Source organism: Aotus nancymaae, unplaced genomic scaffold (assembly GCF_030222135.1).
Source record: "Aotus nancymaae isolate 86718 unplaced genomic scaffold, 86718_ANA_hifiasm-v0.15.2.pri h1tg000059l, whole genome shotgun sequence".
Taxonomy (NCBI): Eukaryota; Metazoa; Chordata; class Mammalia; order Primates; family Aotidae; genus Aotus; species Aotus nancymaae.
Genome location: NW_026988473.1, coordinates 57,227,761 through 57,251,161, shown reverse-complemented (window position 1 = coordinate 57,251,161; position 23,401 = coordinate 57,227,761). Strand labels below are relative to the sequence as shown.

At 55.0% G+C, this 23,401-nt stretch overlaps 1 protein-coding gene across 10 annotated transcripts in view; it reads right to left on the bottom strand.

The window, feature by feature from the left end:
* Positions 1-581: 581 nt before the first annotated feature.
* P2RY2 (purinergic receptor P2Y2) overlaps positions 582-23,401 on the bottom strand; it is a 37,466-nt gene continuing 14,646 nt past the window's right edge. The window contains exons 2-5 of one of the 10 annotated variants that reach the window (XM_064365268.1): positions 18,530-18,759; positions 9,882-10,052; positions 8,327-8,515; positions 582-2,364 (exon numbers count right to left, since the gene is read on the bottom strand). In XM_064365268.1, coding sequence (XP_064221338.1) covers positions 1,227-2,360 — 1,134 coding nt within the window. In that variant the 5' untranslated portion in view covers positions 2,361-2,364; positions 8,327-8,515; positions 9,882-10,052; positions 18,530-18,759 and the 3' untranslated portion in view covers positions 582-1,226. Of the gene's footprint in view, positions 2,365-8,326; positions 8,516-9,881; positions 11,195-11,518; positions 12,084-13,186; positions 13,362-17,293; positions 17,357-17,753; positions 17,822-18,529; positions 18,760-23,401 lie in introns of those variants that run through there. The other 9 variants (XM_012456921.2, XM_012456925.2, XM_012456923.2 and 6 more) reach the window with 9 other exon arrangements.

The following is a 23,401-nucleotide window of genomic DNA, read 5'->3' as shown; positions in this document are numbered from 1 at the left end:
TGCACCTGACTCTTCTCTGTGCTCAGCACAGAGTCAGGCACAGAAGTCAACTGGCTTTAAAGTGGGGGATGACTGGGGCTGGGCGCGGTGGCTCACACCTGTAATCCCAGCGCTTTGGGAGGCCAAGGCAGGTGGATCACGAGGTCAGGAGATTGAGACCAACCTGGCTAACATGGTGAAACCCCATCTCTACTAAAAATACAAAAAGTTAGCCAGGTGTGGTGGCACACACCTGTAGTCCCAGCTACTTGGGAGGCTGAGGCAGGAGAATTGCTTGAACTGGGGAGGTAGAGGTTGCAGTGAGCTAAGATAGCACCACTGCACTCTAGCCTGGGCAACGGCAAGGAGGGAGCCCTGACTTGGCCTCCTTGTGACCTCTAGAGCAGGACTCCATCTCAAAAAAAAAAAAAGTGGGGATGACCTGGGGTCTGTAGAGAGGATTCCTGATAAGAGACTACTCCTGAGACAGCTAGTGAGAAGGCAGGTGGCAGGAGGGATTGGGTTGGAGAAAGGACCCTTTTGTGGCTGGTGAAAACTTCCCCGCCATATCCTTATCCCCCAACCACACAATAGGGCACAGCTCAGCAGGCAACACAACCTTTAGTATAAGTTACAGCCTCACACTGGCTCCCAGCCCATGGGAGCCTCCAGATGGGTCTATGACATTAGTCCCCAGATGTTCATCTCTTGGGCTGGGTACTCCTCAGAGCTGAGTCCACCGTGGCACCCAGTTCATTCCAGACCACTGTGCGAACTCAGCCCTCACTATTTACCAGGGTTTTCTGGCCAACCTGTGACTTGGCCCCCACCCCAGGTAGCTCAGCTCCAGACTCTGGTATGTGACCTTGGTAAGCCACCTTCCTCTCTGGGCCTGTTTCTCCATTTGACTTGATTGGCTGAACTCCTACCTAGGTACCTTGGCAGTACAGCCAGCTATTTGCGTGGGAGTCAGGCCAGGGGTGTCACTGACCTTCAACTCTCGCCTTTCTTGAAACTTAATTACCCCAACTCATACACACAAATAATGACTAGGGGTTATGGGAACAGCTGACTCTGGAGAATATCCTGATCCCCTGCCAAATGACAGCGCATGGGGTCATGGCTTCCTTGGTCATCCAGCATGAGTCCCTGATGGTCCGTATCTGGGGAGACCGTGCCCTCTGCACAATTCCTGGTCCCCTACAGCTTCTCAATATAAACCTGCGCAGGCCGGAAGTGTTCCGCTCCTACAGCCGAATGTCCTTAGTGTTCTCGCTACCAGCCGGCGTGGACTCTGTCCGCCTGGAGTCCTCACTGCTGCTCAACACATCTTCTATCCTCTGCATGTCAGTTCTGTCGGATCTGCGCAGGCCCAGCCTGCGACGAGCCGGGGTGGCGGGGCTGGGGCCAGTGGGTGGTTTGGTATCTCGGGCAAAACGGACGAGCCTCTGCCCAGCTAGGAAGTAGAGCACGGGGTCAAGGCAACTGTTGGCACTGGCTAGTGGCCGGGTGACCTTGTAGGCCATGTTGATGGCGTTGAGGGTGTGGCAGCTGAGGTCCAGCGAGCGGAAGGAGTAGTAGAGGGTGCGGGTGACGTGGAAGGGCAGGAAGCAGAGGGCGAAGACAGCCAGCACCACGGCGATGGTGCGCACGGACTTGCGCTTGGCCCGAGGCAGGCCGCCCGTGGTCCCGTAGGCTGGCTTTAGCAGCCGCCGAGCCATGAGCACGTAACAGACAAGGATGACGGCAAAGGGCACCGCGAAGAGCAGGCCCAGCATGACTGAGCTGTAGGCCACGAAGCGGCTGAAGAGCTCGGGCGCCGAGGTATCGTGGCAGGTCACGCGGCCTCCGCGAACGCTGGTGGTGACAAAGTAGAGCACGGGGGCCTGGCAAGCCAGCACCAACACCCACACGCCCGCAGCCACCCGGCGAGCATAGCGGGCCCGGCCCCAGCGCAGGGAGCTCAGAGGGCGTAAGACTCCCAGGCACCGGTGCACGCTGATGCAGGTGAGGAAGAGGATGCTGCAGTAAAGGTTGGTGTAGAAGAGGAAGCGCACCAGCTTGCAGAGCACCGTGCTGAAGGGCCAGTGGTCGCCGCGGGCGTAGTAATAGACCAGCAGCGGCAGGGAGGCCGCATACAGTGCATCAGACACAGCCAGATGGAACATGTAGGTAGTGGAGGCATTCCAGGTCTTGAGGCGGCACAAGAAGATGTAGAGTGCCACGGCGTTCAGACACAGCCCAAGCACGCACACCACGCCGTAGGACACAGGCAGCAGCACGTACTTGAAGTCCTCGTTGAAGCGGCACCGGTAGCCCAGCTCATCCCCATCCCAGGTGCCATTGATGGTGCCATTCCAGGGGTCCAGGTCTGCTGCCATCGCCCTGAAGGGAAGGGAGGAGTGGGGACATCAGGGTTGTGGCCGGAGCGCCCCTAGGGGACCCAACACAGCCATCTGTCCAGGACTTTTGTTGCCATCTGACTTGGATCTGGACCTAGAACCTCCAAGCTCTGAAACTTCCAGAATGCATGAGATCCATGAATATTAGGATCACACAATTGTTAAACTTGAGAACAGAGGCAGACAAGCTATAGTCCAAAGGCCAGTTCCAGTCTGCTTTTGTAAATTCAGCTTTACTGGAACACAACCATACCCATCTGTTAATAAAGAGTTGAGTAGTTGTGATAAAGACCATATGGCATGTGAAGTCTAAAATATTCACTATCTGACCTTTAAAAAAAGTTAGCTCAAGCTGGGTGTGGTGGCTCACGCCTATAATCCCAGCTACTGGAGAGGCCAAGGCAGGAGCCAGGTGTTCAAGCCCAGTTCAGGCAACAAAGTGAGACCCCATCTCTACAGATCTTTTTTTAAAAAATGAGCCAGGCATGCTGGCATGCACCAGTAGTCCCAGCTACTTGCAGGCTAAGGCAGGAGGATCATTTAGCCCAGGAGGTTGAGGCTGCAGTGAGCTGTGATCACACTACTGCACTCCAGCCTGGGTGATATAGCAAGATCCCATTTCTGGGGGAAAAAAGTTTTCTCATCCCTCTCTAGAACCTCAGGATCAGAGTTCTAGATCTAGGATTCTGAGCTCTAGAATCTGAGGATCTGAGAGTGCCAGAGCATGTAATTTTGAGTTCATGGGAAGAGGCCTTTGAGGCTGGCTGGCCCTGCGTCACACCAAATGCCTGCTTGCCTGCAGGGGCACTTCTGGCCAGTAGGCATCCCACAGCCTCCTGTGGGCATTACAAAGTTCTCTCCAGCTCATCTCCCTACTCTCGGGAGGCTCTGGGCCCACGCTTAGGCTTCCAGTACTGGCGGAAGTATTTCCAAGGGTCTCCCTCTTCAGTTATTCATTCACTTTTTACATCTTCCTCTATTCTGGCACTTTTTATATCTATCAACAGCAGTCCTCCCCCTGAGCCTGTGAGGCCACCAGGAAATCCCCCTGAAGTAACCCCCGCTGAAGAGTACAGGGAAATCTGGGGTGGAGATGGGGCTGGGGGACCAAGGGATCTTCTTTTGTGTGGCAAATGCAGCTTCTTCCATACCCACCTAGTTTCTCTCTGCACACCATCACTATTGTGATGTCCCCTGCACCTTGTCTCCACTGAGCATATAACACACCCATAGCGACTGACCGTCCAACAGACAGCTTGTCCCCCTCCCTCTCCTCCTCACACCTACCCAGCTGACCAGTTAAGAGCTCTCTCACAGCTGGGAGGCAGGGGAAAGACAGCCCGGCCTGGAAGGCAAAGCGTCCCAAGGGGCAGGCTAGAAATCATAGCAGGAGTCCTGGATGGGCAAGTTTCAGAAAAACCCAAAGAAGCACTTCCTAGCAGTGTGGAGGGGCAGGGGGAGCTAACGTTTTTCCAACCCTACTACTATGTGTGCTTTCTAAAAGTTATTCAATTAGGCCTGGCGCGGTGGCTCACACCTGTAATCCCAGCACTTTGGGAGGCTGAGGTGGGTGGATCACTTGAGGTCAGGAGTTCAAGACCAGCCTGGCCAACATGGAGAAATCTCATCTCTACTAAAAATACACACACACGAAATTAGCTGGGTGTGGTGGCAGGTGCCTGTAGTTCCAGGTACTAGGGAGATTGAGATGGGAGGATCACCTTAGGCCCAGGAGGTGGAGGTTGAAGTGAGCCAAAATTGCACCACTGTACTCCAGCCTGAGCAACACAGCAAGACTCTGTCTCAGGAAAAAAAAAGAAAGTTACTTTACTTTATCCTTACAATGTGTTCTGTGAGCCAGGTCACCATCCCCAGCTCTCCAATCAAGAGGCTAAGACACAAGTCATATAAATTATTTGGTCAAGATGATGCCACTGGGGATGGGCTGCAATTCCTGTCCGGGTCCAGCCCCTGGAAGTAGCTCTAGGAGGGAGGTAGTGAACACCCTGTTTGTGGGATTATGCAAGTGGCTCTCTAGCAGAGGCTGCAGAAGGGCTTGTGCCTGTGTGGAGGTGTGTCTGGGAGGATGGAAAGGGCAGATGAAGTGTGAGTCATCCTCATCCTGGGAATCTGGGGCCATATAATTCCCTCCATTTTATTTTATTTATTTATTTTTAGACAGAGTCACTCTGTTGCCGAGGCTGGAGTGCAGTGGTGCGATCTCAGCTTGCCGCAACCTCCACCTTCCAGGTTCAAGTGATTCCAGGCACATGCTACCATGCCCAGCTAATTTTTGTATTTTTAGTAGAGATGGGATTTCACCATGTTGGCCAGGCTGGTCTTGAACTTCTGACCTCAAGTGATCTGCCGATCTCGTTCTCCCAAAGTATCAGGATTACAGGATTATGGCCTAATTCCCCTAATTTTAGATCCTGGAGTCCTGAGGGACCGGGGGGCCTCTGCAGGGCCCGTAACATCCACTCTCATAGACCCAGGCTTCCCTTCCAGGCTTGGCTTCCCAGCAGCAGTTCAAAGTCCACGAGGTTGAGATTAGGGGTGCTAAGGGGCAACTGCAGAGGTTCTTCGATTTCCTTCCTTTTTTTTTTACTTTTTGAGGCAGATTCTCACTCCATTGCCCAGGTTGGAGTGCAGTGGCGTGATCTCAGGCACTGCAACCTGTCTCCTGTGTTCAAGCAATTCTCGAGTCTCAGCCTCCCAAGTACCTGGGATTACAGGTGTGTGCCACCACACCTAGCTAATTTTTTTGTATTTTATAGTACAGATGTGGTTTTGCCATGTTGCCCTGGCTGGTCTTGAACTCCTGGACTCAAGTGATCCACCCACCTCGGCCTCCCAAAGTGTTGGGATTATAGGCGTAAGCCACAGTGTCCGGCCAGTTTCCCTTCTTTCACCAAGACTCCCAGATCTTCTCTGTCTCCTATTGTCAGCAAATGTACACTCACAAAGAAGGGTCCTGCACCCTTGTTCCCCCTGCCATGGACACGGATGGCTCCCCAGGAGGAGGAGGCCGGGAGAAGCTTATGTGGTGCGAAGTTAAGAAGGGACAGGTGGAGGCTGGGGCTCTAGCAGGGTCAAGTGGCTGAGACCCGTCTGACCCAGGGTCAGGGCAGTTCCTGCTGCCAGCCTAGTGCCAGGCTCTACCTCTTGCTGCTGGAACCACTGCACTGGCCTCCTTCCTCCAGCCCCACCCCCACCCACCCACCAAAATCCAGAGTGGCCTTTGTCAAAGAAAGTATTCTCCTACTTGGAACCCTCCTGGGGCTCCTGCCCTCTCTCAGGAGAAAGCCTAGCACTCAAGTCTGTTACCTGAGGTTTTCATAACTGAGCCTCTGCCAACCTCACCCGCCCCAACCCCTGTGACCTGCAGTTTCCTGAATGTGCCCAACGCTCTTCCCTCCCAGCCCTAGTTCCCGCTGCTCCTTCTACCTGGAGTTCATTCATGGCCCTCATCTCCACCTGTTGAACTCACGGCTCTTTATCCTTCAGTGCAGAGAACCCAGTGACTAAGAACCTAAGCACTGGAGCCAGACTGCCTCTGTTTCCTCAGCTGTAAAATGGGACAATTACTAGAATCTCCACTATAGGACTGCTGTGAGGGTCCAGTGTTCTGTGTTAAGTATCTGGAGTAGAGGCTGCACACAGTAGGCACGTGGTGGTGTTATAAGTGCCAAGTTCAGCTAGCAGTGGCCTTTTCCAGAAACCTTAGGCCACAGTGGAGGTGGGACTGGAGGTCCTGACTGGGGGCTGTGGAGATGAGTGTGGTGGGCCAGGGGAGTGACACCGAGACCGAAGCTGGGACAGGCCCCAGGCCCTGTGAGAGGAGAGGCCTCGGAGATGTTTGGGAGGCAGGCTCTGGAGGCTGTTCCCTGATGGAGAAGCAGTGGGAGAGGAGGAATTTGGGGTCAGTCATGGCAAGTGTGAGGATGGGCACAGGCTGGGTCCATCAGGTCCGGAGCTTTGGAAGGGCAGCTGAGAGTCGCTTGCTCACAGAAGCTGCAGGAGTAGTGAGGAGAGGCCCCCATGTGAGACTGAGGAGCTATGGAGGGACCACATTCCCTCCGGGACAGAGTCCCTGCCTGGGGATCAGTAAGCTGAGGTTCAAGTCTAGCTTGGCCACAAAACACCGGGTGACATCAGGCATTTCCTTCCCTCAGAAGTCTCAGACCCTAATCAAATCCCCCAGTCTTGAGAACTGCAGCCCCTAAATGTCCCCGGGAGGTCTTCTGCCCCTCTTGGACAGGGAGGGGCCTTCCTCCATGATCGAGACACAAATGCCCAGTCTCCCCTCCACGCCACTGCTCTGCTGCTGCCCCAGTGCTGAGGCCTGACTTCCCTCCACAGTCACCATCTCATCACCCTGCATGAAGAGTTTCCTGCTAATCCCTAATGGTGGAATCTCTGACACTGAGAAGAGGGGTGGAGACTTCCCTCTCTCCCTTGAACTGAGGGAGCTGCCCCTTCCACCTGTTTTAAGACATCCTGGCCCCCACCCTCCCAGGCCAGCTGGGGACTCCATCATCATGGCCCCGGGCCAGACTCACCCGGCCAGCCCTCTTGCTCTGAGGCTGGCTCACCAACCTGTGAGTACATCTTTCCTAGCCCCAGTCCCTGCCTTAGAGGGACAGCCAAGTCCCCAGCCCTCTCCCTTAAGTCTCCTCTCTGTTTCTCCTTACCCTGATGCCCCTGGGTCTAGAGACGACTCCACCTGACTGTCCAACGCTCACCAGCCCCTCTGCAACCCGGTGGCTGGTCCTGTCCCAAGGACCTCCTAGTCTGGAGGGGAGACCAGAGCCTTGTAAGGGCCCTTCCAGGCTCCTCTGCCTGTGTTCATGCTGTTCTTTCTCACTGGAAAGACTTCCCAGGACCCACCCACACCGCATTCCATCATCTCAAAGGATCTTCTCATCTCTGAAGCTCTCTCTCCATCATCCCTGGGAACGTTTCTTAGCCGGTTGGTAATTTGTCCTTCCATCCTCTATCCCAACACATTTCAGATGCTTCTTGAGGGCTGGGTCCATCTGATGCTTTTTTCTGTCCCTATCATCCAACAGGAGGCCCGACCACAGGAGGTATTACAGGAATGAGAGAATGAGTGGATGAATGAATGAATGAAGCAAGCACAAGAGGCTATGGGGGCCCAGAGGAGGCACACACAGACACAAGCCCTTCCGCAGCCTCTGCACACTCCTGTAAACAGGGACTTCACCAACTCCCTCCTGCAGCCCCTTCCACTGTGGGATAGACCTGAATGGGAATTGCAGCCCATCCCCACTGGTGTAACCTTGACCAAATTACTTGCTCCTCTGAGGGCCTCTCAAGGATAAGATTTCTTAGCTGCTGGGTTGTCCCCTACGTATTCAGGGGACAACCCAGCCCCTCTAGGGGTCCTGGCCCACCTGGAACCTGCTTATGTCCCTGCTTATATCTCCTTCAACTGCCACAGGAGCCCAGGAGACTCTGCCCTTCTCTGGACAGGTCAGGGAAGTGCCAGTGAGAGGGCATTGGACACACATATTCTGGAGATAGGTCGGCTGTCTGAGGCCTGCCACAGGTTTCTACCTACTTCAGGACCTGGGTCAGTCTGATCAGGATTCTCCACCCACTTTGCTTTATAGGGGCCAGACTTGGGCTGAGCAGCTTTCACACAGCATCTTCATCCCCCACCCCACTCCTTGTAGATACTGCCATAAAGGTTAAGCTATTTATTCAAGATCACACTGCCAGGCATTGGAAAAATTAGGCTTGACACACAGGGCTGTCTGGCTTCAAAGCCTAAATTTATCACAGCCTGGGATGAGGGAGCAGGGCACGGCACCTGCCTTCAGATCCCTTGATCTAAGCCAGTTCCGAGCAGACACAGGCACAACGGCACACGCACCTGCCCTCACCTCCCGGTCGGGGCACCCACCCACATACACCCGTACCTGACCAGCCCCTGCTCTCCAGGTCAGGATGCTCAGCGCCTGCTCGGATTCCTCACTCATGAATGCACACGCCTGGACCGGGCTGCAGGGAACTCTGCGGGAAACAGGAAAAACAGGTCCCCAGGCCTGGGGCCACGCCCAGCCTCCAACATTTTTCTGGGCAGGCCGTGCTGCTGCCCCAAGAGGCTCCTGCAGACACAGGGAGGTGGAGAAAGCTCAGGCTCACGATCATGGAAACCCAGCCAGGACAATCCCCCACAGGGCTGCCTCCTCTGTGGTAACTTTGACCAGAAGGAGGCAGAGAGGTGGCCTGGTGTTTGTCCTGGTCTCAGTGCCTTCTCAGCTCAAACACCCAAACCCCAGCTCATGTGTTGCAGGGATTGTTTATTCACAGCCTCCTTCCCTGGGCTCCCCTTTCACAGAGGGGTGGTCCTGCCTGGGGAAAGGTCTCCCCAATGTCCTGCACAGCTGAGCCAAGTCTCCAAGCCTCCAGGGTCTCTTTCCAAGGTCCTGGTTCTGTGCTTTGGCCCCTAGCAGGAAAAGTCAATACTCTCTTTGTTCAGTGTGCATTCTAGTGTACTTCTGCCAACACACTTTTGCCCAAGCAAGGTCTCTAGAGACCCCCTGCTCCCCACTCCTACCTCTAAGCGTTCTTCCGTAGGTGTTATAAACACACATATGCCACACCTGATCACACACTGGCACAGACACACCAAGATATGCAGAGGTATGCAAAGTCGCACTCAGGTGTACGTGCAGTGGACACACATACACACACACAGATGCAGTCTAGACTGTCGGGGCCTGAAACAGCATTCAGAAATCTCCTGTGCCAAACCCTGTTTCATAGAGGAGGAAACGGAGGTGCAAGCCTCACGATAAGTCGGGGACAGAGCCAAGGCTAGAGCCCAGCCCTCCTGAATTCTGGCCCTGGTTTTTGTCTCACCTTGGAGCCCCCTGCGCACACCAAGCACAGGGTTTCAGAGAGGGGACAGTTGCCTGGTGGAGGTGAACCTCTGTGTGGGCAGTTCCCACCATCCGCCAGCACCTCAGAACCTCACAGGAGAAATAGAACATAACCCTCCTGAGCTTTTCTTTTTGCATCTTCATTTCCCTAGGATGGAGGAGTGGGCCTGTGACAGCTGAGGCCAGGTCCCCAAGGATGGGGGGATGTGGAAAAGGAGATGGGGGCGCTTCAGGAATAGCTTGGGGACAGGCCGTGGGAAATGCCTCCGGGCCACTGCTTCCTGAGTACACCTTGCCCGGTGGTCTCAGACTGGCATGGCTGGTGGGCTGGTAGCTCCCCACTGATCTACTCTAGAGGCTGTGACAAGGTGAGGGGGCATCAACCTTTTCACCCGCTAGGCCCAGGTACACTCCCTCTCTCCTCCTCCTTAGAAAATGCCTTGACTCAATAGGCTGAAGTGGAGAACATCACTTTCTCCAAGTAGTACTCATTTCTGAGAAGGGCCTGCACCATCTTTCCAGATTTCAAACTTCTGATACGGCCTGGACAACATCCCTCTCTCCACCCCACTGGAAGCCCACCACTCACCAAGTCCTATCAGTTCAACCAGTGAAGTTCCTTGGACATGCACCACATGGTCCCTGCGCTGCAGCCTGAGGCCTGTGCTCCCACAGCCCACAGCACCAGCCTCCTCACTGGCCTCCGTGCCTCCACCCCTGCCAGGTCTGTTCAGCTTTCACACTGCAGTCATGTGGTTTCCTAAAAGACAAATCCGACCATATTTTGTTGAGTCACGTCCCTGACTCCCTAGTGCCCTCAGGCGAATATCCTGGCTCCTCAGCCTGGCACTCAGGCCCTGGCTAATCTGGTCCCTGCCACCCCTCCAGAAAACCCACTCTCTCTGCCTCTGCCCTCATCTTCCTGTCTCAGACACAACAAAAGCAGTTCCATGGTCCTATGGTCACTCAGGGACGGCCTCCCTGATCATCTAACACCTATATCACCACAAGAGTTTCATGCTGTCCCTGTGCCAAGTTCTGTGTTAGGTGGTTTCATATACGTCTTTTCGTTGAATCCCGAGAGACTCAGAGAGGCTAAATAACCTCTCCCGGGTCACAAAGCTAGCAAACAGCATAGCAGCTCTGGATTGTCTGGCTGTGCGCTTGACCGCTACCTCCCACCCTGCAAGGCCCAGGCCCTCCCCCCAGGCAGCTCCCCAACCATCCCTTTTTGGCCCCACAGCTCTGCCTATCTGCTCAGTTTTCTGCCACAGGAGTACCCGATTGGCAGGGCCCAGGATTTATTCTTCCCAGTACTTACTTAGTGTGAGGAGGTCATAGCGGTTATTGTACCCATCTCACAGGTAGAAAAACTAAAGCCAGAAACGGGTAGCTCAAGGTCTCACCCAAGGTCACCAGTGAGTCAAGGGCAAAGCCAAGCCTAGCATGCAGACCTCTAGCCCCCTGACCTGGCTCTGTCCCTACTCCAAGCTGGGTCTTTCTCTCTGCGGTTCTAGGCTAGAGAGGCCCAAATCAGGAGGAGGAGCTGGGCAGCTCCCAGGCCGCTGTGGAATTTCCAGGGCAGTTGGACGACATTCCAGCTCCTCCAGTTGACTGGCTCCGGAATGAGCCTCTCTGCCTGGTGGCAGACCCCGTCTAGCCTGGTAGGGGAGAATGTCCTGTCACCACTGTGTGGAGACCCCTGCTGCCTGTCTCTACCAGAGATGGGGTGCTGTGAGGGGAAACAGAGGACCTGGTCCCAGAAACACATTGAGGGGGCAAGAGAGGGCACTAGGCAGGTGGGAAATCCCAGTTCTGCTCTTCCCAGTGGTAAGACCTGGACAAGTCTCTTAACTCCAAAACCCAGATCTCAATTTCCTCTCGATATCAGGACAGTACCTGCCTCAGAGGGTTATTGAGCTAGTAAGATGATTTAGACTCATTTTATGAAATAGTAAGAGAGAATATTTCAGCAGGTAAAGAAGGTAGGGAGGGTGGGGGTATCTCAGGAAGACATGAAGGGCAGGAGGCTTCACAGGAATTATGGGCAGGGGCTATAGGAAGGTCACAACCACAATAGCCACAGATCAGGTTTCCCACACTGAATGCCATCCTCAGGGGGAAGCCAGTCCAGGGATTCCCCAGCAGAAGCCAGATACCCACCACACTCTCTCACTCGCCCTTCACAAAGGTGGTCACGTCTATGCCCAGAGTTGGGCAGCGCACCTGGGGACTCTGAGGTAGGTCAGATTTCAAAGTCAGGGGAGGCACACTCGGGAACAGGCGATAGTAACACAGGTGCTCAGGCCTGGAGGAAGCCAAGGAGGCGCTTCACAAGAATGGAGGGGTGATGAGAGAAGGCTTCCTGGAGGAGAGAGCACCTGACCTGCATTTGGGAAGATGAGTAGGACACAGATGGGTGGAGAGAAAGGAGGAGCAGAGTGAGGATGAAGAAGAGACGACATGACACGTGTGAGGAACTGCTCATCACCCTGGTGGCTTGAGGGGAGTGAAGAGGGCAAGCCTGGAGTGCACAGGCTGAGGAGCTTAGAAGTCACCCCCGACTCCTCCCAAATGTCTTTCAAGGGCCCAAGGCCAGCAGGCCCCCTGCCTGGCCTGCTGTGCTTCTGCACTGGGAGCACCGGGGAGTGGAAATGGCTGAGGGGTAACCTCAGATGCTATCAGCCGGTGACTTTGTGGTGTGAGGCTTCCTCTTCATGAGGCCCTTGGGCTCTGTACCCCCTCCCAGATGCTCTCTCCCTCTTGGGGATCCCCAAAGATCCTGGCTGTGGAGGCCACTCACCAAGGCCGAGCTCAGAGCAGCATCTGAGTGGGTGAGTCTCAGATCAGGCAGGCTTATAGATCAGAAAGATCTGGCGGGGCACAGTGGCTCACGCCTGTAATCCCAGCACTTTGGGAGGCCGAGGCGGGTGGATCACGAGGTCAAGAGATCGAGACCATCCTGGTCAAGATGGTGAAACCCCGTCTCTACTAAAAATACAAAAAATTAGCTGGGCATGGTGGCGGGTGCCTGTAGTCCCAGCTACTTGGGAGGCTGAGGCAGGAGAATTGCCTGAACACAGGAGGCGGAGGTTGCGGTGAGCCAAGATCGCGCCATTGCACTCCAGCCTGGGTAACAAGACCGAAACTCCATCTCAAAAACAAAAAAAAAAAAGAAAGATCTAAAGAGGAAGGGCCTTACTCAAGGTCTGGTGTTCTAATTATTGTCAGTGTGGGTTTGACAACCTCACCCCCAACCCAGAGCAGAACCCCAAACCACCCATCTCACCTGCAACCAAGCACAGCCCAGAACAGGGCTACAGAGCTATGCTACTAAATTAAGCAGGCTTAAACCACAGTGTCCTGGACCACCACCCCAACCTGTCACGACCAAATGCCTCCAGATTCAAGAGGCAAGAACCCTGGGTTCAGGCTCTAACTTGGAACCACCCATGCTGTGCAGTCTTGGTGAAGTCAGCCCCCTTCTTGGAGCCTCAGTTTCTTCACTGCTCAGATGGGGAGAATCGCCGCTGCACAGGACAGCTCATGGGGAATAAGACAAGGGGGCAGGTGGGTGCACCATGGCACTAATAAATCGTAAACTGTCCTGAGGTGGAGGCTGCATCTGTCTGTCACAACAGGAAGGAAGACACTGAAATTCAGGAGCCCACAACACTGCTAGCCAGGGAGGCCCTCCTAGGTGTCCCCAGCAGAGGGACAGAGGTCATGGTCAGACCAGTCAGGCAAGGTCCCTGGAAGGGAGCTGTAATGAGATTTGAGGAGGAGCAGGAAGGGTCCAGCTTGGGAGGAAAGAAGGTGGATGGAGAACCCAAGGTGAAAAGGGGGATGAAAGCATCGACCAGGAACCGCGCAAGTCTGTAATTCTGAAATGACCTCACTCCAGGTGCCTCCAGGATTCTGAGTTCACTGAGTCTCGCAGTCTAATTCCGAGGGGCTCTGGCTCCGGGTGTGAAGGTTCAGTGTTTCTTCAATTCTATTACTCGTTGCTCCTGATAACCTTTGGTTTTGAGATTCTAAGAGCCACAAGAGTAATACAATCTTAAATCACATTCCCAGCAACCACAAAGTCCCAGCAAACACTTGCCAGTGCTCTGGTGCACCCAGCCTCAGAGGGACCTTGTACACCCGGCCTCAGATCACACTCTGCTGGGCCCTTGAGGAGTACCCAGTCTGACTGGGGAAAGAGACATAGACAGGGACCAAATCCACTTGGGTGAATAAACCACAACCAAGGCAAGCCCAGGGCCATGGAGCGAAGAGCAACTCCCACCTGGCCTGGGGAGTTGCTCCTGCAGAGGAGGGGTCATATGAGCTGGAACCTGATAGATGATTAGGAGTTTGTCAGATAGACAAAGAGGGAGGAGGGCTGTGAAGGCAGAAGAGGCATGAGCAAAGACTTGGTGGATGAAAGTGTGACCTGCTGGGGAAAGGCCAGCAGGTCTTGCGTGGTTGCTGTGGAGGGTGAGGTGGCATGGAGTGTGGCGAGCGGGAATGAGGAATTCACATGAAAAGGCTCAAATGCCGGGCCGAAGAGTTTGGCCTCTATTCTGAGGACAATGAGGAGCCATGGAACGCTTAAGAGGAGAAGGATGTGGTCAGAGTTGACCTTTACAAAGATGGCGCCACATGGAAGGTAGATGGGATGGGGAGTCTGGAGGGAGGGAGACCAAGGAGGAGACGACACATACGGTGGTGCTGTGAGAGGAGCAGGCCCCTTGGCCCTGGATTTCCTGCGAGTGCCCAGCCACGGCAAGAATCCCTCTTGAGGGAAGCCCTCTTCCCTCACTCCAGCACCCAGTCCTCTCACCCAGGAGCTACACTGACAGTGACAAGGTACCAGAGTAGAGGGCCAAGGAGTTGTTCCGCGGGGCCCAGGCTGCTCGCCCTCCTAGCAGAAACTCCAGCTATTCATCTTGAACCAGGAAAGACTCAGGCCTAGGAGATGGGGTGACAGGGGTGGAGGAACTCCACTGCTCCAGAACCAAGTGTGGCTCTCCACGGAGCAAAGCCTCCCCTGCTGCTCCGTGGCTACTTCCCAGATACCCACTGGCACCTGCTTTGAGCCCAACCTGTACTGGGTGATGGGGACAGAGATAGAAAGCAGGGACGGCCTAGCCTAGTCCTGTGACTGGTCTCTGGATGAGTACAGAGGTCAGAGTGGCCCACACAGCCAGCCTCCTCCCATCAGGGCCCAGTAATAAGGAGAGGCCAGGCCTGAGGACCCAAGAGCACCCAAGAGAAAGGTGTGGCCCAGAGGGTACACCAGGCAGGCCTATGGAAAGCACTTTGGGGAGAGGCAGTTTGGGCAGAAGGCATGAGGGGCAACCCCCACTCCCCTCATCAGATCAACAAGGCTTCTCTGGCCCTGTGGGCAGGTCTGAGTTGGCATTATCTTATCAGCAGTTGGGTAATCTGGCCACAAAAAACCCCAAACGCACGATCCCAGAGCAGAATTCAAACTCCCCTCAGCCTGGAAGCCAGAGGACCAGGATCCCGACAGGGCTTCTGTCTCAGATGGGGAGGGCTAAGCTGCCAGGTGGACAGGAGCCCCAGATTTCACCTCAGCCTGGTGACAAGATACAATCCAGACCTCTATTTCCTGATCTGCAAAATGGAAACACAATTGGGCTCACAGGGCTGTGGGAGGACAAAATGGATTGCTGTAAATTGTTACTGGTTAAGTCATCTCTGCAGAGGGGGTGGGGGAGGAAGGCATTCAATAATTAAATTTCAATAATGAGCACAATCCTTTGCTGTTGCACCCGTGTTCTCTTATAATCTTCAAAGTGGATTTAAGTCTATGAGTATCACACTCCTCCTCCATGCACTGCACTTCAAGGCTTATAAAGCTCTTCCCTGATCGCTAGCTTAAGAATCCTCATAGCAACTTTGCGCTCGAAGAAGCAAGGATCACCATTCTCAATTTACAGATGACAGAACTGACACCTAGAGAGGGACAATGGCCTCTCTAAAGACTTTAGCCACTAAGTCAAAGCTCTCATGGGGTCACTCATGAGGCCCTGGTGATATCCTCACACCTTCTTAGCTGGTCCCTGGTGGGGATCCACAGCCTCAGAGCCCCATGTAACCTGGGCAGGAGACAGATAGGGACAGAAAAGCCACAGCCTCACTCCACAGTGTAGCCACTTCTGAGGGTTGCCCACAGTGATCCCCAATCCCTCTGACCAGACTCCAAGACAGCCCAAGGCAGGGAGAAGAGGAGAAAGAGTGACAAGCCTTTTGTGCCAGGGCCTCCCCACACACATACTCTCCCATGCAGGATCTTATTTGTTCTGGCCTTTTTTAAGAGCCTAGTAGGGCAGGAACTGGTCATCCAACAAGCTGGGAGCAGAGCTGGGACGAGATCAATTGCAGGTCCCCAAATTCCCCAGCAGGAGCATCTGAAGGCTCAGAGAAAAGTGTTTGACCAAGGGACAAGGGCTCAATTAGAGTTTAAACAACCCCTGGGACGGTTCTAGTGTCAACATCACACACACCCTGACCTCCTGCCCTTGGCACTTCTTGATCCATTCTCCATCCTGCAGCCAGAGAACTCTTTCTGAAATGCTGCTCTGACCATGAATCTCCTCTGCTCATAAATTTCCATGGCTCCCTATTGCTTTCAGGATAAAATCTAGGTCTTTAGCCTCGGCACTCTGGGTCCTACAGTGTCCCAGATCACACTGTTCTGGCAACCTGTGCCACCCACTTTGATAACCAGATTCTGGTTTGCCCTTCTTTGTAGTGACATGGAGCTCCTCTGCGGCCAAGCCTTTACTGGAGAAGCTGGGGTTAGAAACCTGCTGTTCTCTCAGTTCAGCTCAGCCCTGTGCAGGGTGCTGGCAACACAGAAATGAGTCAGACCCAGTTTCTGCCCTCCAGGAGCCCCTAGACCTGCGAAGAGGAAAGGAGGAGGCAGACATAGAGCATGACAGTCCAGGTGGGACCAGGGCTGTCAGCACCAGGACTCTAGGGGCCTAGAAGAGGCTCCAACGCAGCTCGGGGGGGGTGATCAAGGAAGGCTTGCCAGAGGAGGGGACATCTGGGCTGGGTCTCAAGTCTGGGTAGTTCTCCAGTTGAGGAAGGAGTAGGAGGGCTTATAAGGCAGGGAGTATAGAATATGCAGTAGGCCAGGGGCAAGAAATGAGAGACTACAGGCAGCTACTGCAAGGTGAAGACTCAGGTGGGAGAGACGACTGGAAAGATTGGCAGGCCCCAGTTATGAGAGGCCTTAAGTCCCAGGCTACAGGGTTCAGGCTTGGTCCTGTGGAAGTCTTGTGCCCCAGGGAGGGACACAACTGGGATTCTGGTTTTGGGAGGCTCCCTCCAGGGACTAGCTTCCCATCCCCAAGCTGTGAGCCTGCCCGGGGGGGACAGTGGTGCTGAGCAAGACAAACTCAGCTCCTCAATAGCCCTCAAATTCCATAGCATTAGTCCCTTCTTACAGAGGAGGCCACTGAGGTTCAGAGAAAGGATGCGTTGTCCAGGCCACACAGTGGCCAAGACAGGATTGGAGCATAGATCTCTGAGTCTCCAGAGCTCTCCTGTGGACCTGTCTGCTCACAGAATCTTCTTCCTCCTACTTCACCCCACAGGTAATAAACTTGCCTGGGGCTCCACCCAGATCCTCAAAAGCTCATCATTATTTCAGCTTAGATCCAAAACAAACCAGGTAGATCAGGCTGTGGGCCCAGGAACCTGCGGATGCCATGCTGAGAGGAGCAGCGCAGCGGACCCCACAGGTCCCCAGCAGGCAGTCCAGGTTCCCAGCAGTCCCTGGCCCTTGGGCTGCGCTCCTGGAGGACCCCAAGAGGGCCACCGGCAGCCCTCGCGTTGGGAGGCGGGCATCGCCTTTCTCCTGACTGACCCTTCCTACCGCACCATTTGCCAGATTAAAAGTCCCGGGACAGAGGCTTAACTGTCCTTCCTCGCCACTCCCTCCTCCCCCACCCACTCCCTGCAACTGCCCCTCAACCTTACCATGGCAGGCGGCCACCCAGAGTGACCCTGGGGGCAGGACAGGGGCAGGGGGTCTCCAGAGGTTCGTGTCTCTGGGCACCGCCCACCACCCCACGCCACGGGGGCGCTCACATCTGAGCACACACAGACAAGTTCCGCAGGCTAGGCTAGTCGCCCCCAGGGGCTCACACACCCGCTAACACGCAGACTTCCCCAATACGCGGACTCGCACATTCTCCTCACTACCGGGCGCCGGTCCACACTCATCGAGACCGACGCTCCCGTGGAGACAAAGTTCAACTACCGACCCACAGGCGCGCTCAAGCCGTCCAGTTATGCGCTGCACTCCGGCTCGCAACGGTGGCCGGGGCGACAGCGGCTCCACAGCGCTTTCCTCTGCCCCGCGCCAGTCTGGCCCTCCGCGTCCCGGGGCTTCTCCCGCCGACCTCTCCCTGCTCCCTGTTTCCTCCAGGCACCCCACCTCTCCTCACTGCGCTGCGCTCCTCCGCCCGGGGTGCCGTCGCCGCCGCTCCCGGGTGCCAGTGCCCGCGTTCAGCTGCCGCCGCAGAGACCCACGTGCCTGGGAGCCCCGCTGCCCCCTCCCGGCCCAGTTCCCCAGCCGGGCCAGGCAGGGGGCGGGGCGGACTCTTGACCGACCCTGGCACCGCCCCCAACCCGCCCGAGTAGACACCTCGCCACTCGCCCGGGGACGCCACCCAGCGACACGGCCGCGGGGTCAGCGCGTCTGTACCGGTGCTGCCCCGCGAGGGGCCGGCAGCGACGGTCCCACTGCCCGGCCAGAAGGAGGCCGCCCGGCTCCCTCACGCCAGAAGGGAGCTGGTAAGGAGAGGTTTTCAGAGACGCCAAAGTTTTGCCATGTCCGCCAGGCGCTTGCGTGGCCCACTGCGGGACCTTTGCGCCCAGCTGCCGCCCCACCCCACCCCTGTCCCGCCCCTGCCCCAGCCCGGCTGTCCAGGAAGGGACCTGCTCCGAGAGATCTGCTCCGAACCCCAGGCTGAGGACACACCTCCCTTGCTTGAAAGTGGAGGCAGGTGGTGCCTCTCCCCATTATCCTGGGAAGGAAAGCAGGGCACTCAGGATCTCGCCTCTCCTGTGCTCCCTGCTTTCCCTTAATCTTACCAGCAGCTCCCTGAACTCCCAACTCTCTTTGGCCCCTCGTCTTGAGCTGCTTTAACTCTCTTCTCTGCCCTCAACCCTACTCTGATGGCCTTCCTGGTCTTGGGCTGCATGTCTGACCTTTTCCGAGACTGAGCTCCCGAGGGCAGCGACCAGGTCTGCCTTCTTCCTGCTGTTGTCTCAGAGGTCCTGGGACGTGCTCAATCCTTGAAGTTGTGGATGGTTGAATGAATGAGGGCCCCCCTCTATCATTTCTGGTCTAGGAATCAGGAGTGTAGGTTCCCGCCCAGCTTCAGCTTTGACTCTGGGAGACCTTGACCCAGTTCCAGTCCCTCTCAGGGTCTCCTTTCCTGTGAAATGGAGTCAATCATTAGGGTTGCTGGACAAGTGCAGAGGAGGCCTCTTCCTGTAGCCAAGGAGCTTGCCCAGGGCCCTGGGGCCTTGGGCCCTTTTGGGCTCCACATCAGCTGACTGGGCCTGGCTGCCAGCCCAGGAGGGGTCCAGGAAGGGTGCTGGCTGCAGCCCAGCCAGGAGCAGCAGCAGGAGCAGAGTGGACACACAGCCTAGTGTGGCTGAGCCGCCTCTGCAGTCCTGCTGGGACCTTTGCTTGGGACACACAAAGGCCCCTTGTCCAGCCTCCTCTGCCTATTGTCTAAGCTGGGCCGCACAGCTTCCAGGGACCTAAGTATCCTCATAGCCCAAGTTACAGGGCCCAGGTCTTCAGGTTCCAGTGTGGGGAAGCCCCTTTAGGTACTGGAACTCCAGCCAACCCCGTTTCTCTTCTTCCTTCCAAAACTTCAAACCTTATACTGTCACTGCCATTTAGCCCAGGAGAAACCAGTTTCTTTGATGTCAAGATGAGGACCTAGGCTCTACCTAAGCCTTCAGCAGGCAAACCTGGCTGGCGGCCTGCCCAGGGCTCTGCCCCTCCTCTGGCCCAACTCCCTTACTTTACAGCTGAGGAAACTGCATCCCTGAGACATGCGAGGCTTCAGCTACCACACAGGTAACTTAGTGAGGCCTGAGGAGCAGAGGAAAGAGCCTAGTCCTTGAACCCCATAGTCTTGGGTTTAGATTCCAGTCTTGCCTCACCTGTCCCATGACTCCTCTATGAACCCGAGTTTCCTCTTTTGCAAAATGGTGTAATACTAATCTCTCACTTGCTGGCCTGTCTTAAGTTTTTTGAGAAAGGGTTTCACTCTGTCACCCAGGCCAGAGTGCAGTGGCATGATCACAGCACACTACACTCCCTACCTCCCAGACCCAAGTGATCCTCCCACCTCAGCCTCCCAAGTAGCTGGGACTATAGGTACATGCCACCATGCCTGGCTAATTTTTAAATTTTTTGTGGAGATGGGGTCTCCCTGTGTTGACCAGGCTGGTCTTGAACTCCTGGGCCCAAGCACTCCTCCTGCTTTGGCCTCCCAAAGTGCTGGGATTTTAGGCATGAGCCACTGCTCCCTACCCTTACATTCTTTTTTCATGGCTTTATTCATCATCTCAAGCTGTCTGGGTTCAAGGGGTTAGTATCCCATGTAATGAGGGGCTAGATGTCTCCATCTCCTGACATCCTCCCCAGACACTTCCGTCGCTAGGTTTTAGAGGTCATCAAGTCCAGTAGGCTTCAAATCCCCCAACAGAGTCCCCCTTACCTGGGGCTGCCTGGGGAACCCCCATCCCACTTCAACTTGAGCACCTTTGCTTTTGTATTTTTATTTATTTCTATTCTGGTAAGAATTTGTTGCAAACTCATAGAAGATTTTCTGGCTGAAAGAATATAAAACCTTTGATCAAACTGGAAATGGAGACACAGCAAGCCTCACACAACAGGCCCATCTGAAAGGCTGGAATAGTATCAAAGGAGTCTCCCTGGAACCAAGCAGCCAAGGCAGGCTAACAGTGAGGGCCCAGGCACAGTAATGGTCCCCTGGAGGTGGGTAATGGAGCCATGGGGGTGGGGGGAGGGTTCCATTAACAGCAGCAGGTCAGGAGGGGAAGGGCAAAGTTCCAGCCTCAGCTTCTACCATGTATTAGGAGGCTTCCTGTCTCTCCAGCCCTGAGGAGGTATTTGGCTCACTCAAGCCTTTTCATCTTCCTTCTCTCCACTTCTCTCATCACCCCTGAGAAAACCTGCTCTGAGAGTGCATGCTGGGTATGGCCCTGCCCCGGCCCAGGCTCCAATCCCTGCTTCCCGGGCTGCAGTGGTGTCTCTGTTGCCCCTGGCTGCCATACCCTGCCTCATACTCTCTGGTGGCTCCACCACCCTCTGGATAAAGCCTAGCTCTCCAGCCTGCCATGCCAGCCTCCCTGCCTCTCTGCCTCACCTCTCACCTCTGACCAGCCTCCTGCTGCTCCCTCTGCCCGCAGTGCCCCTGATCCTGCCTCCCCAGGCCAGATGCCCCACCACTTACCATGCTGTTATCACTATCATTGCCTGTCTCCCCCTCTAACAGGGATCTCTCTGAGAGCAGAGCCAGGGTCCATTCTGTTCACAATTAAATGGCCAGCACCTATCACTGTCCTTGAATACTTTTTTTTTTTTGAGACAAAGTCTCGCTCTGTTGCCCAGGCTGGAGTGCAGTGGTGCAATCTTGGCTCACTGCAACCTCCGCCTCCTGGATTCAAGTGATTCTCCTGTGTCAGCTTCCCAAGTAGCTAGGATTACAAGCGTGCACCACCACGCCTGGCTAATTTTTGCATTTTTAGTAGAGACGGGGTTTCACCATGTTGGCCAGGCTGGTCTCGAACTCCTGGCCTTAAGTGATCCACCCACCTTGGCCTCCAAAAGTGCTGGGAGTACAGGCAGGAGCCACCGCACCCAACCCCTGTCCCTGAATACTTGTCACAATATATTTGTTGTAAATGAATGAGTAAGAACTCTATTTAGTGGTCACCTTCTTTGTGCTAGTCATTAAGTTTAAGGTATCTTATGTAATCTTCACTAGAACCCTGTGAGATAGGCGTTATTTTATTACTATGTGACACATAGCGAAACTGAGGTTCAGAAAGGGGTAGTGAATGCCCAAAGTCACACAGTGAGCCTGCAGTGGGTCTCCTGGCCATGGAACTGCAGGCTGATGGGAAGGAAGGCCTTGCTGAGTTCCCTGAGTTACGGCGGCTCCAGTTACACAGGGCTGGGCTGGCTGTCGCGGTCTTGTCTTACTTGCTCCCTGAACTGCTGCATTGGCCTGCATCATCTTCCCTTCCCTCGCCAGCCGGGAACTGTGCTTCTCAGGTTTCCTGGACAGGGTCCGGGGCTCTGATGCCAAATGCAGCCTGGAAGCTCTGGCTCTTGGCATGTCAGGATGCGGGCACCCAAGTGAGGCGGTCTGGGGTGCAGGAAGCCTGGTCCAGGCCTGGACACGCCTCTGTTCCATCCCTCCTCAAGCAGGACCAACTACTTGATCTGCAGGACCCAGGGGAAAATGAAAATGTGGGCCCCTCATTCAAAAATTAAGAATTTCCAACAAAAGAACAACAAGAAATAATAATAAATTAAGAATTTCAAGATGGTGATAGCAGAGTATTTAATTCTTCAAAGCATGGCCCTTACTGTCCAGGTCACACGCCCATGAAGTCAGCCCTGTCCTCAGGCACTGATTTCGTCGTCTGTCAAGTGGGAGAATGGTAGCCACTGGCCAAAAGGGTGAGGATGAGGTGGGAGCTGGCGGTAGGAGGTCCAGTGAACAGCATGAGGATGGGGTAACGGTCTCCATGTTCATCATTTATTATCTGGGTCTCAGCACTGGGTGACAGACCAATCCTTGCCAGGAGTTTGAGTGCTTACAACACCTCGTTTTCACTGAACCAAAAACTAAAACTCCATGAAGCAAAGTAACTTGCTCAGTGTCACACAGAGACTCAGTGGGGGAAGCCAAGATCAGAACCCTGGCCTGGCTCTCTGCAAAGCTGGTGCTTTTTGTGACCCAGGCAGGAGAGAGAGAAGGGCAGGAGGGAGGTGGGATGGGGACAGGCTGCTCAGGACAAAGAGGACCACTGTGCAGACACAAAGACCTGACCACAGAGGCCCCTGTGGGGGCTGGGACAGACAAATGGGTGGAGCCGTGTGACTCTATCTGTGGTGACTGAGAGCTGCCAGGAGCTGCCTCCTAGACCCTCCCTGGCCGTGATGGGGGCTGGGGTATTGGCCTGTAGGAACAAGGAAATGGGTCAGGGAGGAGAAACACTTAGAGATGGGCCCCTTCCCGCTCCCCAGGCCTCTGACCCCACCTCCCCCTAGCTCCTCCTGGGCAGCCTGCCAGCTTAAGGAATCTCCCTCACACCATCCACCACCCCATGTTCTTCCAGCTCAGTGAGGCTGAGGCTCAGGCAACTTGCCGTCTGACAGTCCCAGCCTCACAATGCTTCTGACCCTTCCCCATCACCGGCGGCAGGATGAAGCACACGCCCTCGGTGCAGCGTCCTTCAGGGTCCAGTGTGACCTGCCCTTCTGACCTTTCTTCACTCCCCTATCCCCACTCCTCCTCAGCCTCCCACGCTAGTCACATGGGACGTCCCACTGTTCTCCAAACACTCTGTCCTTTCACACACACGCCCCCATGTTTGCTCATGCTTTTTCCGTGCTCCAGTATGCTGAAATCCCATTTCTTCTCCATGAACCAGTTCAAATGTCACCAGCCAGCTTTCCTCCGTGCCCACGGTTGGCTTTAGCCTCGCCCATTATCCTATAATCTATAAATGTTGGGTTCACCCACTCTTGCAGTGCTCCTCCCACACTGGCTTGTGTTGTAGTTTTTCAGATCCACAAAGCCTACCTGGAAGAGGGGGCCTTTGAGCCGGGCCTTACAAGGCAGGTGGACTTCACCAGTGAATGGCAGTGGTAAGCAAGTAACAGGAGCTCAGAGAATCAGGGATATCAGCCCTATCTCCAGAATTCCATCTGCATCAACCAGGTTGCTGAGTTCAAATAGCAAGGAGTCCATAGTTCAGAATGGCAGGAGTTGAGTGTGTAGCGACATTGTCAAGGGATAA